This window comes from Hemiscyllium ocellatum, chromosome 26 (genome assembly GCF_020745735.1).
Source record: "Hemiscyllium ocellatum isolate sHemOce1 chromosome 26, sHemOce1.pat.X.cur, whole genome shotgun sequence".
Lineage (NCBI taxonomy): Eukaryota > Metazoa > Chordata > Chondrichthyes > Orectolobiformes > Hemiscylliidae > Hemiscyllium > Hemiscyllium ocellatum.
The window spans coordinates 40,848,874-40,867,159 of record NC_083426.1 but is presented as its reverse complement, the minus strand read 5'-3'; the positions used below and the strand labels follow the sequence as shown (position 1 = coordinate 40,867,159).

Genomic DNA, 18,286 nt, shown 5'->3' with positions numbered 1-18,286 from the left:
AGGCTATGATATACTATTTGGCATCTTAATTGCTTGCTTTAGTCACCTGTTAACCTGTGGGATTTTTGGAAACTTTCATTGACGTTTACTTCTCTATCTCCTTTATACTCTGATTCCAGTTTTCATACCAAAATGGATAATTTCACATTCTCTTGTAAACTTATGTCACTTCCTTGCCAATTGCTTGGGTTATTGAATTGGTCTAAATCCCTCTGGTGTAGGTATCCTTCTCCCAGCTTTGGATCATCTGCAAACTTATAGGACATTACTGTGCAGTCTAGACCCTTCAGCCCTCGATGTGTCGCCCTGTGAAACCAATCCGAAGCCCATCTAACCTACACTCATTCTCCTCCATATGCCGTCCAATGACCACTTAAATGCCCGTATAGTTGGCGAGTCTACAACTGTTGCAGACAGTGCGTTCCACGCCCCTAATATTTGGATGCAGTGCATTCAGTTCCTTTTAACTCAGTCGTGAATCAAGATTGTAATTATCGTAGTTAAATATTGATTCTTGTAGCTCTTCAAGAGTCTCACCCTCACATTTGAAACATTTATTTTCAGTCCATTAGCTAATCCTTAATCTATTATTTTTTTCTAATCCTGTGAGCCCTAATCTTGTACAATGGCATTTTGTGGTATCATCAAATGCTTTGTTAAAAGTAATTACCATTGATCCAATCGGGAAGTGAAAAACATTTTTAGTCAATAGTTGGAATGTTAAACTTGGTGCTACGAGAAAAAGTGGAAGCAAATTGCTTGGATACTTCCAAAGGGAAACACAACAATTACATGAGAGCAAAGCCACACTGAGATTTTGGAAGTGGAGTAGGAGGATACTTGTACTTGTGCAGGCTGTTTTGAGCCTAAACCCCTCTTGCTGTGCTTTGCCATTATATGGACATAGAATATATAGTTCCAGTTCAGAGGGGCCATATTGTTACATTTTATTTCTGAAATTAATCAAAATTTCCAAGTGGATTTAAGTGGACAGTCTTTGCCTAAACATTGCTGATGCTCCATTTTTGTCAGTGTGGCCTACCTCTCAGCTGAATACCATGGCAGCTGTACAACCTCTGTCAGCCCTTCCTGACTAGCCAAGTACTCAGTGCCAGTGTCTGAGCTGAGAAAGTAAATCTCAGTGGGATCTTCAAGTTGGCATTGCAGAAAGATTGATGCTTTTGTTAATTTCCATGAGCATTTATGAACATGAATCACTGGGTGCAACTGTATTAAGATACACAGTTAATTTTTAAAAAGAAGCTTTGTCCTGTATTATTTGTGCAGGATGTCTAGATCAATTATGATACCCTCCTACGCTACCAGTGCTGTGTTACACTAATTGTATACAGATCATTGTTGCAACCTGGCACCTTTTTTATGAGCCTCCTCTCAGTATTACACCACCATTCTTTATTGTCGTGACCTTCAAGTATAAATGAACAATCGTTTAGGACATCAAAACTTGAGTAACAGTATTGGATCTTATGATCCCTATTCACTCACCATTCATATAACTAAGTTATTAATGTGTGATTTAAAACTATATTTTTAATGTAGAATTGCAATAGGATTGCTGACTCCTTCACATTGGCTCCCTGGCTGCATAAAATCTCAGTTTTGGTTACTTGCGTGTAGCTATATCTAAATTGTTTAGAAGAAGTTTTGTTATACCATTCTAAAAAAAAATCTCTTCTTCATTTTGAGAGACTTGGAATTTTGCAGATGGTCTAAAGAGTTAATTGAAAACATCAGTTTGTTCAAATTCAAAGGATGGCGGTACTTTCTTGCTGAGGTTCTCTAACTAAACGTTTGTAGCCTTTGGAACTTTGTTTTAATGGAAAAGAAATCTTCTTGAGTCTAAAATGTTAAGCATCACATGTTGTTAATGGTTTGTGCTGTTTATTTGCTTTGAAATTTAGAGTAACAGGTTAAATAATAATACTTCAATTGCACTGTCGTGTTTATTGTCGGATTTCTAATTCTTAGAATCTGGACAGGAATCTCTTCCCCCAGATAGCAATATTCATACAGCATGTGAAATGGGCAGCAATCGGAGTCTACCAGAATGTGTAGATGGAGGACATGGAGCACAAGGCTTTCATAAACCTTCTACAATGACAAACTCATCAACTCAAAGTGAGGATGATTCTAATGCTGAACAGGTGTGGGTCTACTTCAATGCAACTTTTTATTTTGATTGAAGTTTTGTTCTTGGGCATGATCGCGGATTTAAGTTTTTTTTAAGTTGAAAATTTGGTCATACTGTAGGGAAATAGCAGAAACAGGCGGCAAATGGGATCCTTTTTAACAGACCAAGTAGCCACCTATTGTGATGTATAATTCTATGCTTAAACTACCACTGACCGAATACTTAGCACCCTTTGACAATGGAATGAATATAGAATTGCTAGGTGCATGGTTCAAGTTTTTCATGTACATTTTTTAAAATTCACACTCTGATTTGTTGCTTTTTTTTTCCCAGGCTTCTGTATTGTTGCTGAAGGTATTTGACTTGAATTGTGGAATTGACATAAAAGGTGATGATCTTTTCATTGGTGTTCAAGCAAAAGAAGTGATTCCTGATCAGCTGGGCAACTTGGGAGTGCAGCAGTTTCTAAGTAGCCGTACAACTGGTGAGAAGCACAAAGCAGAGTTGCTGTTAATACAATTAATGGTAGTTATGGTAACTCAATCTTGTAATTTTATTAGAGCTCTTTTGATTAAGTTACAATACTACTCTGGAGCTAAACCAAAAGGGAAAAAAAATGACAGGGCTTTACTGAAAGATTCATTGTTCATCTTGATTTACCAAGCCATTTATAATTGTAGTTGGAAGGACAAACCTCCATTCCCAGCATGGAAGGTCGATGGTTCTCCTTCTGCATTTCTTCTTTGAATTGAAGTGAGCAGTTGAATTCCTAAATCTTCTGCAGAGTGAAATAGTTTCACAAAGAAGTTTTATATCTTCAGCTACTTCATCAATGTCCTTCCTGCTATCATCATGTCAGAAGTGGGGATGCTCACTGTTGCAACAACTTGAAGCATCATTCACGGTGGCTCCGATTATTGAAACAGTCTGTATCTGAATGCAGCACCACTTGCACAATATCCAGGTTTAGACTGGCAAGTGATATGTCCATCATACAAATGCCTAGCATTGACCATCTTTAATAGGAGTGAATCTAACTATCTCTTTACTGACATAACCGTTATTACACTTTTTTAATATCAATTTTAAACATAAAATTCTTAATGAATAATTTGTTTACTTGGCATTTAACACTTATTCTTTGCTATTCCACTTCATGCAAAGCATCAGTAAACATTTGCTTATTTGGTATGAATTTTTGGTAAATTTGTTAGGCATTCGGATAAAGCTGTTGGCTATGGAGAAGTATTTCACATTAAATTGCTCATTTTATAGAAAGAGCTCACAGAAACTGAAAAAGATCTTGACACTGAAAATACCCAGAACCTATTGCAAAACAACACAAGGTTAATTTTTAATTTCCTTTTAGGTTGCATTACTTCACACAATCCACATTGTTCATTTTATTTTGCTTTAGTTAAGTTTACTCTGGAATTATTTTTGAATATTTAATCAGATTATGTCACCTATAAATGAAGGAGGATGTTTGTTAGTATGTTGACTGTTAAGATGATTATCTTTTGTATATCTATTGCACTTGTTTACAGGTGAATTAACTACTGTGACTAAATATGATTTTAATGTCAACTTCAGTGATTTAAAGTCTATGCCTACTCCACATTTGGAAAAATATGTATTTTCATGTTATAAGCAGGACAGGCTTTCCAGGTGATGTTACGACACATGCCATGGGATCTTAGCCAGAACTAGTGCCTTGGGAGACATGGAGAGTTTTTAGATTAGTTAAAGGTGCGCACACACAAATTATTATCCGTAATGTCAAATCCAGTGATTATCACTCTTTAGTACAGTTATCAATCACTTAAGCTAAATGTCTATTCTGGCTTTCCATACAGAAAACCAGTTGGTCCTTTTCTTTTTCTTGGCTCTATCCTGCTAGCTTGACAAGTTGGTCTTCAAGTGGTCATCTGATTTCCTTTTTGAAGTCATCAATCTATGTTCCTGTCAGAGTTCCAGGTCATTGCATCATGAGCAGTGATGGTCAGATTATTTTAGCTTTATTAAACATCTCTCTTTTTAATCTAATAAAGTTCTGAAGCATTCCTTTTTACGAGAGATTTTTCAATTTTTTAAAACTTTTTTTTTTAAACAGGTTTTCAGAAAGCGTGCTCTCTGGAGTCCAAGAGAACCCAACCTGCCGTGTGTTTGAGATTTGAATCAGGACCCCACTCAGCAGTTCTCTCTCCTCTTGCTGTCAAGAATGGATTTCTGCAATTCCACATCAATAATTACAATGCAGAGCTGCTCATGTCATCTCTTACAAATCTGGGCCCATTTTTGGAAGATGAGACCATTCCAGAAGTGATTCCAATGAAGATAGAACTTTTTAACTGTAGATTAACTCTGAAGGTATGAGACAGTTATCAATTAAATTATTTCTCTTACTTGAAAGGGAATCAGAATGATTCCAACTTGACATTACACAACAAATAATGGAATTCTATAATCAAAATTCCAACAGAAAATCATCCAGAAAGTGTAAGTATTGAGTGTCATCAGAGTCCACAAAAAAAATGGTTATGCTTTGCTAACCATTGTGCGTGGGAAATCATGTCTCACAAACTTGATTGAATTTTTTGGTAAAGTAACAAAGAGGGTTGAGAGCAGAGTGGTGGATGTGATCTATATGAACTTGAGTATGGTGTTTGCCGTGGTTTCCCATGGAACACAAGGAGAACTAGCCATTTGGATACAGAACTGGCTCAAAGGTAGAAGACAGCTTGGTGGTGGGGAGTTGTTTTTCAGACTGGAGGCCTGTGAACAGGCGTGCCACAAGGATCGGTGCTGGGTCCACTACTTTCCTCCTTTTTTTATATAAATGATTTGGATGTGAGCATAAGAGGTATAGTTAGTAAGTTGCAGATGACACCAAAATTGGAGGCTTAGTGGACAGCGAAGAAGGTTACCTCAGATTACAATGGGATCTTGATCAGATGGGCCAGTGGGCTGAGGAGTGGCAGATGGAGTTTAATTTAGATAAACGTGAGGTGCTGCATTTTGGGAAAGCAAATCTTAGCAGTACTTTTGCACTTAATGGTAAGGTCTTGAGGAGTGCTCGATGAATAAGGAGACCTTGGAGTGCAAGTTCAAAGCCCTTTGGAAGTGGAGTCACAGGTAGGTAGGATAGTGAAGAAGGTGTTTGGCATGCTTTCCTTTTATTGATCAGAGTATTGAAAATAGGAGTTGGTTCTATTTTGAATTCACTTGAAAAATGACAAAATATAATCTAATTTAGCTAGTAGAGTTGTGCTTTTTAAAGTAGTTCCAAAAAAGACTCCTAACTACAAATCAGACGTGAGTCAATGGACAAATAGTCTGTTTTTTAAAATACAGAAAAGACAGTTGGGGCTAAAGCTTGTTACTCAAATGGCAATTAGTTGAAGTGATGTTCATAGGAATCTGTATGGGAACCACTGTTCTTCACGTGAAGAATGTAGATTCTAGGACCAAAAAGTACAATTTAAGAAGTTACAGATGACACTAAATTAGGAGTTGTAGTCAAGACTGTGATAAAATGGAGCAAGATATTAAACTTGATCAGTTAAAGCATTTGTCAAATGACTTGAGTACAGCTAAGAAAGATAGTAGAAAGAATAAGGTCGCACAGACCTTGGAAATAAGTGTATAATTTAGTTACAGTACATAGACCTCAAGGACACAGATTCACAAATCAAAGTTGTGATTCCAGATTAATAAGACCTGTTGTTTAAGCAGGAGTTAATTTCCAGAGTGCTAGAGTTGAAAAGCAGAGAAATTATTTTAAGATTTTGTCAAACCTTGGTTTGGACCACATCAGGTACAGTGAAAATTTTAGTCTCCATTTTATGAAAAAGTTGTGAAGTAGTGCAAAAAAGGCTTTATTAAGCTTGCACAAGAATTGAGAATATCCAACAGCAAAAATTGAACTGTCGGGGTCTCATCTAGATTCTGGAAGAGTTTGATGTTTCTATTTGGTGATTTCAGAGCTGGGAGAATATTTACTACTCACTGATAAATTCAATAAAGGTAAATCAAGAAAAGCTTCTTCACCCAGATCTTGAATAGATTGTAAGACACTGTATATTTTGGAGGAGTTGTGGTGATTTAGTTTAAGGTGTGTTTTAGGGGTAGATTAGTTAAATTCGTGAGGGAGAAAGAAGTGAAATATTATGTTGGTGGAGTTGGATGAAGAGGGATGGGAGAACGCTCGCATGGAATATAAACACTAGGTTTGACTGTCCTTTTTATGTAGTGATTTATTAATCCGATGAGGAAATGTACAAAAATGAAGAAAGTCCGCAGGAAAAACACAGCCAGCGAAGTGATCCAGTTAGTATTGTGCTGGAGAGCAAGTCATGTTCATCTGAGAACATGCAGCATCAGAAAGGAATGTATCTACATTCTGCTAACCTGCATTTCTCCACCCCAGCCTAAATTGTAGTAAAATCAATGTATACTTGGTACTGCTTTACAATCTGCTTTTTTCCTGTAAATTTAAACCAATGAGCATTATTGGAATATGAAATACTTGCGTTAAACTCTTCTTATGAAAAGGATGATGGCCCACGATTATATGCTACATCTTCTGGTCCTGTACCTCTGCATCTTGATGTTGATCGCCTTATGGTTCAGCGGATTGATGATGGGACTTTTTGTGTAAGAGGTAAGTTGCTAACTTTTTGAATCTAGTCTCTGTGCTTGAGATCTTTACATATCTCTCCCCATTATCTACACTTGAATTAGTTACTAGAATGTCCAATTGAATTGGACTTGGACTTGGTTTTTGTATACACAAGTGAAAACGTAATCAAGTATTGATCTTCTCAGAAGTGCATTTAAGTGGCAATGTTAATTTAGAAAAAGGCAGATGTTTGAGCTCTGATTGACAGGATATGTAATGAATGATTTTAATCATGGAGCAGAGAAATTTAATATTGGGATATTAGGAGTTTGAATATCCTTCCTGTATATGCATAGGTTTCCTGTACCTGTTTCGGTTTCCTCCCAGAGTCCAAAGTTATGCTGGTTAACTGGATTGGCCTTGCTAAATTGCCCATAGTGCCCATGGATGTACAGGCTACATGGATTAGCCACAATAAATGTGGGGTTAGGGGAGAGGGTGCTGTCTGGGTGGGAGGCTCTTCAGAGAATTGTTGTGGACTTGATGGACTGAACGGCCACACTGTAGGGATAGTTGGAGGTGAAAAGAGGTGAGCTCAGCACTAGATAGGAGTGGGAAACTTCATTTTGGAATATGAGGTCATAAGTAGTCTGCTTCTGTTTGATATTATCAGTCAGAAATGTACACAAATTGTCATGGCAGTCTGAAGGTGGTGGCTTTGATCCAGTAATATTGCATATAGGGAATTAAACACCAAATGTTAGATAAACACACAACCTGATAGTGGAAACTGTTGAACCATTGAGAACTAATTATACAGAGATTTGGAACTGGATACATACAGAAGCGAACTTCAGGCTGTTGTGCCAACAGATTATTGTGGCTGGTGGTTTTGTTTTCAGAATGCAGGCAGGTATTATGCTAGAGATGTTCTTGCTATAATCAAGTTGCTGAGTAGAGGCAAGTGAGGGCAGTGTTGCCAAGGTGGATGTTAAAGGATACTTTGGTCAAATGTGTTGGGGGCTGCCAGAAAAGAGAGTAACTGTTACATTTACGATGGACTGCAATTTGTGATCTTTGTTGTCACTTCAGTGTTGACTCTGGTGGAAAAACTGGAGAGAATCACGTTGGCATTTAAGGGAAACTGGGTTCGTGTCTTGAGGGTTGGGCTGCAGTCAAAACATGAAGAAACAGTTTGGAAAGGAAGGGTAGGTTGGAAATCTGGTTGTCTGCATGATGGAGGAGATCAAGGTGCATTTGTTTTTGGAAGAGAGGCGTCAAACTGTTCTTTAGAAATGGGGGAATCTTTACTTAATATCAAGGAATTGTTAATGGATGAAAAGCCTAGATATCGCTACTCTTGTCACTGATAGTTGCCTTCAGGATAGGAGACCAGTAGAAATTGGTGCTGGCCTTCCCTGATAGTAAGCAAATGGCGTCTTGGTTGTGATAAGGAATTGATTAATGTAAAAATACTGATAACTTCCTTTCACACGAGATATTTTTCAATGATTCACAAATATCCACTACCTTTCAATAACTAGAACATTAGAATAATTGTAGTCCTTTATAATTTGAACTCGTGCAGCATCATTAGCTAGTCTTTACCTTACCAATTATTAGAGGTCTTTAATGTGAATTAATCAACATTTTCCCTATTTTCACTGAAAGAAAAATGGTTGATCGGGTGAATAGGCTGCAGTGAATTGAATACAACTTTGTTAAAGCCCTCACTGATTTTTCATTGTTGTTTAATTCTTATTTCAGTTTTGAATTATGAACTGGAAATTACTGGGGGACTTTAGGACAACTCGTAAAAGGAAAAGAACAGATCAAACAAGCTTTGTTTGTTTGTGAGATGTGGCCTGGAAGCTAATTGCGGGCTGATCCTTGATCAGAAAAGTTCTAACATGTAGAGTAACATGGGAAAAAACATAATGTTCAAGAAGTTGGCTATTAATGAAATCAATTCCTGGGGATGGATTCCAACAAGTCTGGAGGAGACCCTATAATTCGAGCAGACAGTGGTTGTTGAATGGTAATTGAGTTGGTCAGCCTATCAAAGTGGAACTAGAATTTTAAGTTTCTTTTTAAACTTTTTGAGTGATTTTGAGCTGCTACTGAAATTGTATTAAAATTTGAAAGGTCCCTGCCTAATGTGATACAATAGGTTCTGACAACTTAGTAGAAAGCTGCGTTTGAAGTTTGTTGCCTTTGTTGGGTGATCTGAGAAGGTGACTTTGATCAACATTTCAGGAAAAGCAGCCATGGAGTCCCTTTATATGCCTCTTAAACAACACTAGTGAAAGCTATTGAAGTAATCTGGCCAGTTTTGTTGTTTTGCTTGTCCCCTAACTGTATGTTTATTTATCTACCTGTCTTTTGTTTGAATGAGAGCTAATGGGTTTAAAGCAAAGATACCTTGCAGCTTGTCATGTTTGGTTTTCTCTTTGCTAAAGTTAGTGTGTATTTAATAATACATTGGAGTAACTATTTGGGGAGGTCTTTGCTATAATTTTACTGTGTTGCCAATGCAGAGGCAGAATGTCCGATTTGGTTCCCCTGTCTGTCTCCATGTTGTAACGTCTAGTATTATTAAATTTAGTTTGTAATTTGTAGTGTTGGTAGTTCTGATTTTTTTTTTGTTGTTACTTCCTGTGTTAGCGTTGCAGACAGATCAAAATGAGCCAGTATTGACAAAACTGGAGACTTGTTTGGCCACCACTGGATCACATCAGACCCAACCTGGACCAATCAAAAATAGGGGAATGCAGTCACTGTCTGAGAGCCAGAGTCCATCAGATCTGGGCATTAGCACTACCAAGGACATGGTATGTATACGAAGTCATATTTAGTTTTTTTAAAATTCTTTCACAGGATGTGGGTATTGCTCCCCAAGCCAGCACTTTTTACTCAACTTCTATTACATTAAGAAGGTGCTACTGAGCCACTGCCATTAAGCATGCATTTTGTTTTAGTGAAGTTATTCCCATGGATTTTGCAATCTTGTAGAATTTTGACCAAGTTATATAATAATAAATTTCCATTTAGGTTAGACATGAAGGGGAACCCCCAGGGTTTGCTGTCCTTGATGAGTTGTTGCAATGCATCTTGTGGATAGTACATGCGAGACCCAGTGTTTTCTGGTAAAAGTAAGCGTTTATAAGGTGGATAGTGTCCTAATGAAGTTGAGATTCTTGTATTGTTGGAATTTTGCTCGTGTGGAAAAGATGTCATCACAGCCAGTTTTATGCCTTTGGATGGTGAGAGAAGGTGGGTCACTCTCTGCACAATGCTTGGAAATTGTAGCATTTGTGTGGCTGACTCAGTTAATTTTCTGCTCAGTGGTTACTAGGTGATGGAAAATTAGTGTTCTGCTTCACTGAGGTCATGCATTGGAAATGAAGTCCTGCTACTCCTGGAGATGTCACTACCAAAGTTAATGAATTATTAAAAACTACACAGTATTCATAATTTAGTTGTTTTTCAGACCCTAGTTGGTAGAAAGCATGGACCAGGTTTCTGCATTTGACTAAAATGACTTTATTACAAGTAAGTTGATTCAAACTGCAGATAAACAAATATGAACTGTCCGCATTTAACTTCACTAATTAAAACTTAAATCAACTTAGTAAATGTCCTCCCTATGCACATACAGACAGGCTCAGATGGACAGTCAAATCCTGGCTGTTACGAAATGAGGGAAAGACTGGCAAGGCTACTTCAGTGGACAGTGTTCACAGGGTTTGCTGAGATCATCCTTTTTGTTGATGAGACCTCTGGATCTCAAACTTTCTTTTTTCTCTAGCTACTTGTGGCACAAGAAGGCTCACTTACATTTTTACAAAGGTCTCTGCCTTATTAATTGAAAATCATAGCAACTGATGACAGGAAATAAACAGGCTATCTTCAAGCTTGGCAATGCTTTTTATTTCATAAATCTGATGGCTTCTGCCCCAAATATTCATACCCCACGCTGCTCTGATACCGTGGGCGACAGTCACATTTTTGCAGTAGGACTTCGTCATCAAATTTCGCACACCATTCAGCTGCTTGTTATCAGTTAAATTTCCATTCACACACAGCTGTCTGGCTCCAGCTTGTTTGTAACTAGGCTTTTCGCACTGCATAAACCAACAACCGTTTACTAATTGCTCACAATCAGTATCAGGTAATGTTTTAAAAACTTGCAGTAATCCTTCAAAAGCCTTTGGCTTTTAAACCAGTCATCTTCTCATTTTGGTCCACAATCAAAAATAGAGAGGAATAAAACAATATAGTGCTTATATTAGATGATAGTCATGTTCGTTCTTGTTGCATGCCTGACCAGCATTAAGGATGTCTCCTCCCTAGAGGAGACTAATTTGGAGTGGGAGGGGCATGATCCAGTTGTTATGGTCTAACAGGAGCTAATAATATAGATCAAACTAGGAATAGCCGAGGAACTTTGAGGAACCAGTGTCTAATTTAATAAGAGCTCCCGAGATGGTCATGTCTGGATTGCTGTCTGAGCAACATGCTAATTGATAGTCAATTCTAATTTGTTTAGCACTATGTGGCTTGTAGTAGACAGTACTTTGACTCAAAGGATGTTCATAATTTTCTTTAAGGGAAAGGGAGCTGCTTTGTTGGAATGAGCAGCATTAATTCAAACTGAGAGCAGTTCCTTGATAAAGTGACAAACTTGAGCTGAAGAGAAGATCTTAAGTTTAACATGGTGGGTCGGCTTCAGATGAGGGAGAATTTAAAAATCCGAAGAAATAGTAAGACCAACATAGTCATTTGATTTTTCTTTTCAAAATGTAGTCTGTGACAGGAACAGTGCATCGGTGATTAGGATAAAATCAAGTGGTTATGAACTTAAAATTGACGGTGCTGTTATCTGAATGTGGCAAGTCTTTCTAACCAAGTTCAATTAATTATTGACTCAATAGAAGTACAAGAGTCGGATCTGGTAACAATTATGAAGATGTACTAGAGTGGTGAACAGAGTTTAGGATCTCACTATTTCAGAATACCATGCATTAACAAGAGATACAAGTCGAGAACTTGGGATTGGTGCTTAACTCTGAACAATGACATGACAATCGTGAGGAAGGACCTTGGCTAAAAACAGCAAAACAGCATCAGTATGGTGGAGATAAGCAATAACAAAGGGCAGAAAAAATGAGTGGAAGTAATTCATTGTCCTCACAGTAACTTTTATTTCTTATTATAACTATTTGAAGTAAAGTTGTTACAGTAATCATGGCACTTGAATCTTGACATGAGCTTTAGAAATAAAACCAGTTTAGATGAAATGTTCATGCAACATGTTGTCCAGTAAGTAGTATAGTAAGGCCTCTATAAATCAGTTTTAGATTCTTTTAGATCCTTAATACAAAAATTCAATACTTTTCAGCCCTGAGCACCACTTTCCATGTCCTTGCCCCAGTTCCCACAAACCAGGCTTTTTCATCATGTGGGCTACCACAACCAACTACTTGTCAGCTTATTATGGTCACCATTAACTGCTATTGATTCTCCCAGACCCATTAACCATGACTCATTCCTTTTGTGTGTACATATATATAGCTGGGAAAAAAGTAAGGAAGTAGTAGAGAGGTTAAACAATGTTGCGAAGTTGGTATGTGGAAAATTGTAAAATGGGGAAAGCACTGCATGGTCTCTTTAAAAGATAGGGTTTTTCGGTGATTAGAGTTAAAATGAATGTTTGTGAACTGCTTTAAAGTTTGCCGGAGCAGAGAGAGCCTGAATTGAAACATTTTTTATTGAAAGACCAAGTCGCGGTTTTTAACAAGACAGTCTTTTTAAATTTAGCCAATTTAAATTAGGCCCTCAGCTACTAAAAACCTATAAAATTTAAGTCTGATGGTTTTGACAGCCGAGAACCAAAAATTGATAGGTCATCAAGAGCATAAATGGGTATTGAATTGGAAAATCAGGACAGAGCCAACTACCATCTGTTAAGAGATAACAGCTCTCTGCTGTTAGAGAAAGCACCATTTATTTACCATGGTACACCACGGCGCACCATCTAAAATTCTGAAAGAAGAATCTACATAGAGAACTTCCTGACGGAAGGATCAGTGGAGAAGACACAAATTTGAGAAGATGTGTAATCTGGCTGTAATTTTGAGGGGCTAAATTCTATTGTTATATTAGTGGGACTTGTATTAATTGGAAGAGCATGTTATCAGAATCTTGCGTTCTTTGGGAATAGTTAGTAGTTAGAGGGGGATTGTTTGGTCTGTTAATAGTTTAGTTAATTTGGATAAATTGTCATTTGAGGGTTGTAAAATGAGCATCAGGGATCTCTCTTACTTACGTACTAGGTTAAAAATCTCACACCAGGTTATAGTCCAACAGGTTTAATTGGAAACACTAGCTTTCAGCGTGCCGCTCTTCCATCAAGTGGTTGTGGAGCTCCTAAAGCTAGTGATTCCAATTAAACCTGTTGGACTATAACCTGGTGTTGTGATTTTTAACTTTGTACACCCCAGTCCAACACCGGCATCTCCAAATCTGAACTACTAGGAGTTGCTAACTAAACAGATGACACCCCTTCTCACACTGTTTTAACAGTTTATAGGGTGAGGTGTTCCCCTTTGGGTGATTTGATTTTAATTCTCAGAGGGGAGGCTAACCTCCAGTTTATAACAATAATGATGGTCCCTCTTTACAGAGGAAGATGCAAGGAACCTCCCAGAAATCCAAGGGACTTGTAAAAATGAAGTGAAAGAATTTGTTGGTTTAAAAAAACATTATGTAATGATCCATGCCCCAAAGTGTTGAGAAAGGTAGCTATAAATATTTTCATCTTCCATTATTCTGTCAATTTTGGAATGATGCTTACTGGAAAATGTAATCTCCAAGTTAATAAAGGAGGGAGAGAGGAGAATGTAAATCATAGACCTGTTAGTATGAATTCTGTAATCAGGGAAATATTCAAAGCTGCTTTTAAAGGATGTGATTACTGGACACTTGGGTGGGGGGTGGTAATCTGGCCAGAGTCAACATGGATTTATGATAGATTAGAATTGTCTTTCGCTAAGGATTGTTGAAGCTCACTCATTGATGTGCAGCATGGAAATTTAGGTTTGTAGGTAATAAAGATGAGAGATATGAGGATAGTGCAGGAAAATGGCATTTAGGTAGATCGGTCATGAATCAATATCTATACTGCATAACAGGGGAATATTAATTGGTCAGCAAGTGATGGGTTGAGGTGTTGCCTTTTGTTCTTGTTAATACTGATTGACAGTTAACTGCTAAGTTTGTTTGACAACTCAATGCAATGAATCAGTGATAGTTATTCATTGGTCAGGTCATTTGATTTGCTTTTCAGGGCAATGAGCTTTAACTAGCTAGTTTAAAATGTAAACAAACCAGGAGGTTAATTGTGAATCGTTACTGTGCAGAATGCATCCATGCAATGCTTCTCACATTTATAACCCACTTACTGGGGTCAATCATCAGTTTCCTGTCGTGCAGTATAAATGTTAGTTTTTCCCTTTAATTGCCTGTAGTACATCAATTTATAAGAAACAAGACAAAGAGCTCCAACAAAATGTATTTTCACAGCAATAGGCAATTTTACATGTTAAGCGGTTATTGAAAGAGCAGGTGTGACTATTTGTCTGGTTATCACAACAGAAATTCTGTCTCATACCAGACGAACCTGATGCTGGTAAGACTGTGTGCCTGCTTTGTTGTCCCGTTAGTAAAATTCCAAATACTAACATTCAATCTAGAGGGAATTTGGTGTTCAAACGTGCAGTGATGGCTTGCCTCAACACCAAGTGTGGTTTATGCAAAGTCCGTGTCCTGAGAAAATGTAGGTTGTTAACACTGTTTCATTGTTCTAGAGGGCAAGGTTTTAACACTTGTTGCATGTTAACACTTCTGTTGCTCTGACTCTTCCAAGTATATTGATTGTGCTCATTACTGGGTTTTTTTCTGTTTCAAGCAGAATGAAATCCTTAGGCAGGAACTTGCCAGCATGAAGGAAGCTTTGACCAAGGCAAATCAAGATCGGGAGAGATTGCTGCAAGAAGTCCAGAAACTGAATCCTGACTTTAAGCTTTGACAGTCACTCCAGCCCAGCATACTGTTGCTGCTGCTAACAGGCCAAACACACACTGATTAGAACAAATAGTATTTTCTGATTGATTGATTGTTGGAAAGATCAGCATAAAACTTGAGTTACCGAGTGAATCCAGCAGCAGCAGTTACCAGAACAAGGTCCGTCAATCTCTGTGAAAGAGAGCTTTTCTTGAGTTCCAGTGATATTTTGTATTTGTTTGTCAAGATGGCAATATCTTGGTTGTTGCACACAGCACTTTTGAAGTGTGATTATGGTGGTTATAAGATTGCACTATAACTTCAGATCGTTAAATTGATGACCACCTTTCCTTTCTTTCTTTTAAAAAAAAGCCTGGAATAAATGAGTTGCAAGTATTACTGCTTGAGGCCTCTGATAGCAGCAGAGTTTTGGTTGGTGTATTTGAATGAAGAATGGAGAGGAATGTTGAATTAGTAGCGTGTATAACTGACTGTTGGTTTACTCTGATACAAGCAACAGAATGATACCAGTACTGTTAATTCAGGACCAGCAAGTTAACTAAAGGTGCATCTTTGTAACCTTGTGCTCCCTAATTTATATTCTGTGTATATATTAATCTCATTTTACAGAAGAGCTGGTTTATAAGGTCCTTTGAAATCACTTGCAAACTCGGAAGACTGCCATGCAAGTATGCTTTTGGAGAACTTGTGAAGCAGTTCCAGTGTACTTGTGGCTATTCTTGCAAATGTTACCAGCAAAATACAAACTAGCCAATGAATTTGAAACAGTTTTTTTTTTAAAGAATGTTTTGAGTTCTTTACATTCAGTTAACTTTTGGAGTTATCTCTAAGTTTCCATGAGTGTTCCAGTCTTCCCAGTTAGGAGCAACTGTTGATGTAGACAACAATACAACTAATCTGCTTTGCTGAGAATCCCTTATGAAGGGCTTCCTTTCAGGCTGGACAGCAGTATGTTTAAGATTCGGAGTAATTGTTATGCAAATCGGTTTGCACCGCTTCATCATAAATCGCTTCAGCCAAATTTTCTTATCCATCATCTAGTTAATGATCATGGCACACTCCACCATGGGTAGGACCAATGATGGAAAATCTTGGGAAATCAGCCTCTCTACAACTTGGCTTGTTGTACCTTAACATTGATCAGGTTTCTGGTGTAATCCAACATTCACACCGTTACTTGTTTTTCTCCTTTTTTGATCTTTTTCTATTTTTTTTTGCCCCCAAAAAAACTCTAGGTGCAAATGATCTTTTGTACTTTTTGTTAAAATCTGCTAAAATTTAAATTTGACAAAATGCAACGTTGGTACTTCGAATTACTTGTAACACTTGCCAAATAAAACCGGCAAGCTAGTGTAAATAATTTTATTTCTAACCTCAGTGCTGAACAAACGTTGTGCTTGCTATCTGAGTTATAGCACACTGCTGTCCAAATTTTTGCTATCCTTACACAAGGGAGTAACATTTACATTGTGTGTACTGTATTGCACATATAGGTACTTTCAACGTATTTAAGTCACTTCACTAATAATCTTTGTAAACATTGTTGCTCATAATCCAAATTTCTTCATGGAACCAAGATCTTTTTAACCTACATCTCATTAGATACTCTGAATCGGTAGTTGAATTGTGATAACAGATGTTGAGTTTGGCTTGCAACTCTGAATCTTTTGTTTGATTCATGATGGCCAAGTCTTGACTTTGGGTGCTGCAGTGCATACCCAACCCCTTTTTTTTATTTGATCTCCACAGTTCTTCCCAGAATAAGTTGCCATCTCAAATTGTGATTTTGTTTCTGTAATCTTAAAATATAACTGTTAAATGGAGTTAAATGAGACTGTTCTTTGTTTCCTTGGGGTTCTGAAAGCAGTGCATGTTGGAGTACCAACTTATGTTTATCAAAGATAAAAGCATCACCTTTTGTAGATTAGTTTCTTTACCAATGTGGGCAAATTAAATAGTTATGAATCTCTGAAATCAGCATTAATTGCTGTCTGAGCATTTTATGAAAATAGAGCAGCACTCCAACCTCCACCAGGATGCTTTGGGTTTTCTGTTTCCAAAATCCTGGGAGTCAAAACTGCTCTGGTCAACAAATTGTATAGGGATAGAATTCTTGCAGGTAGTGTAGACTTGGCCTAGTTCCTGCATCCCCATATCCTGTCCAGAATCTGAACACCAGAATCTCTCCACTTTCATCAAGTTGAAGTAGAAATAAAGTTATTCAAACTTGTTCCATAGTAAGTGCAGGGTGAACTGCCTCTTTAGATGGGCAATACTTGGATTAAAAGTTATCCTGAAGTGTATTAGGTGTTGCCAAAAAATGGCACCCTCTTATGAAGCACAAGACTATGATATGTTTGGTTTCTGACTAGCTAGATATTCCGTGGTGCTCCTGCCTGCTCTGTTTCAATGGACTGTTGGTTGATTACACAATCAACAAATATTTTCAGTAAGTTTGGAACAACTGAACTTCTCACTACAGTAGCTATTGACTTTTTTTTTTATTTTTGTCAGTTTATTACATAGAGCTTCACCGAAACGGTTTTGTTCCACAACTAGTATTAAGTTCCAGGATGAAGCATTCTTTCAGATTTGAAATGCCAACAAAATGTTTGGATCAATTTCCAACTGATGAACAATAGAAGAGGAAAGTCACTATTCACTATTAAAATAAATGTGAGGGGGTTAGTGACAGTGACCATTTTTTTGCTACCTAATTTTCATTCTCGTACTACTGTAACAGGTACTGTAACTTAATTCGTGTTACATCACAAAGTTGGCAAAATATTTTTATTGTTTACAATGAAACAAGTTGAAGAATTTGTAACCTGAACCAATTTAGCAAACCACAGGATGAATTTTCATCATATTTTTGACTGGGTGGGGAAAGAAAGAAATGAGCTCCAGTGTGTACTCCTTTCTCAGCTTGACTCTAATGAAAGTGCATGCGTGATGATGTTGGGTGCTGTGTGCTTCTCTTAGGATTCCATAAAAGATGAGTAACTTATTGACAGCTAATGTCTTGGTTCCCATGAAGAGTGGCTATTTGGGTTGGTATTGGGGGGAATGTGGTGTTTGTGCTTGGATAGTGTGAACGTTATAGTGTTGTAATAAGACTGAAAGAATGCAGTGCCTATGTAGCCATGCTGGCTATGAATGTGTTGGAAGTTTTTTTTTCACATTGCACAATAACTACTTTTAGATTTTAGGTTATGTTTTTGTTCCTCTTTGCGGAAACCTCTTAAGCCCATGATCTCATTTTCCTATTCCGAGGGTGTATTACATAGCTCAGGTGACTACAGAGCAAAACACTATTTTGGAATGATAACAATGTTCTGATTTTCTTTTGTTGCTATCCACTGTCCATTCTTCCACAGTTAAGCTGTTTCTAACCACTGTGATTTAGAAGTGGGACTTTTCAGGTTGGC

The 18,286-nt window shown here is 37.5% G+C and overlaps 1 protein-coding gene across 2 annotated transcripts in view; it reads left to right on the top strand.

Moving 5' to 3' along the window:
* The window catches only part of bltp3a (bridge-like lipid transfer protein family member 3A), a 108,597-nt gene extending 93,466 nt beyond the window's left edge, over positions 1-15,131 (top strand). The window contains exons 16-21 of one of the 2 annotated variants that reach the window (XM_060845542.1): positions 1,990-2,165; positions 2,486-2,636; positions 4,266-4,522; positions 6,707-6,815; positions 9,438-9,604; positions 14,746-15,131. In XM_060845542.1, the coding sequence (XP_060701525.1) occupies positions 1,990-2,165; positions 2,486-2,636; positions 4,266-4,522; positions 6,707-6,815; positions 9,438-9,604; positions 14,746-14,862 (977 nt within the window). In that variant the 3' untranslated portion in view covers positions 14,863-15,131. Of the gene's footprint in view, positions 1-1,989; positions 2,166-2,485; positions 2,637-4,265; positions 4,523-6,706; positions 6,816-9,437; positions 9,605-14,742 lie in introns of both variants that reach the window. The other variant, XM_060845540.1, reaches the window with a different exon arrangement.
* Positions 15,132-18,286: the final 3,155 nt, after the last annotated feature.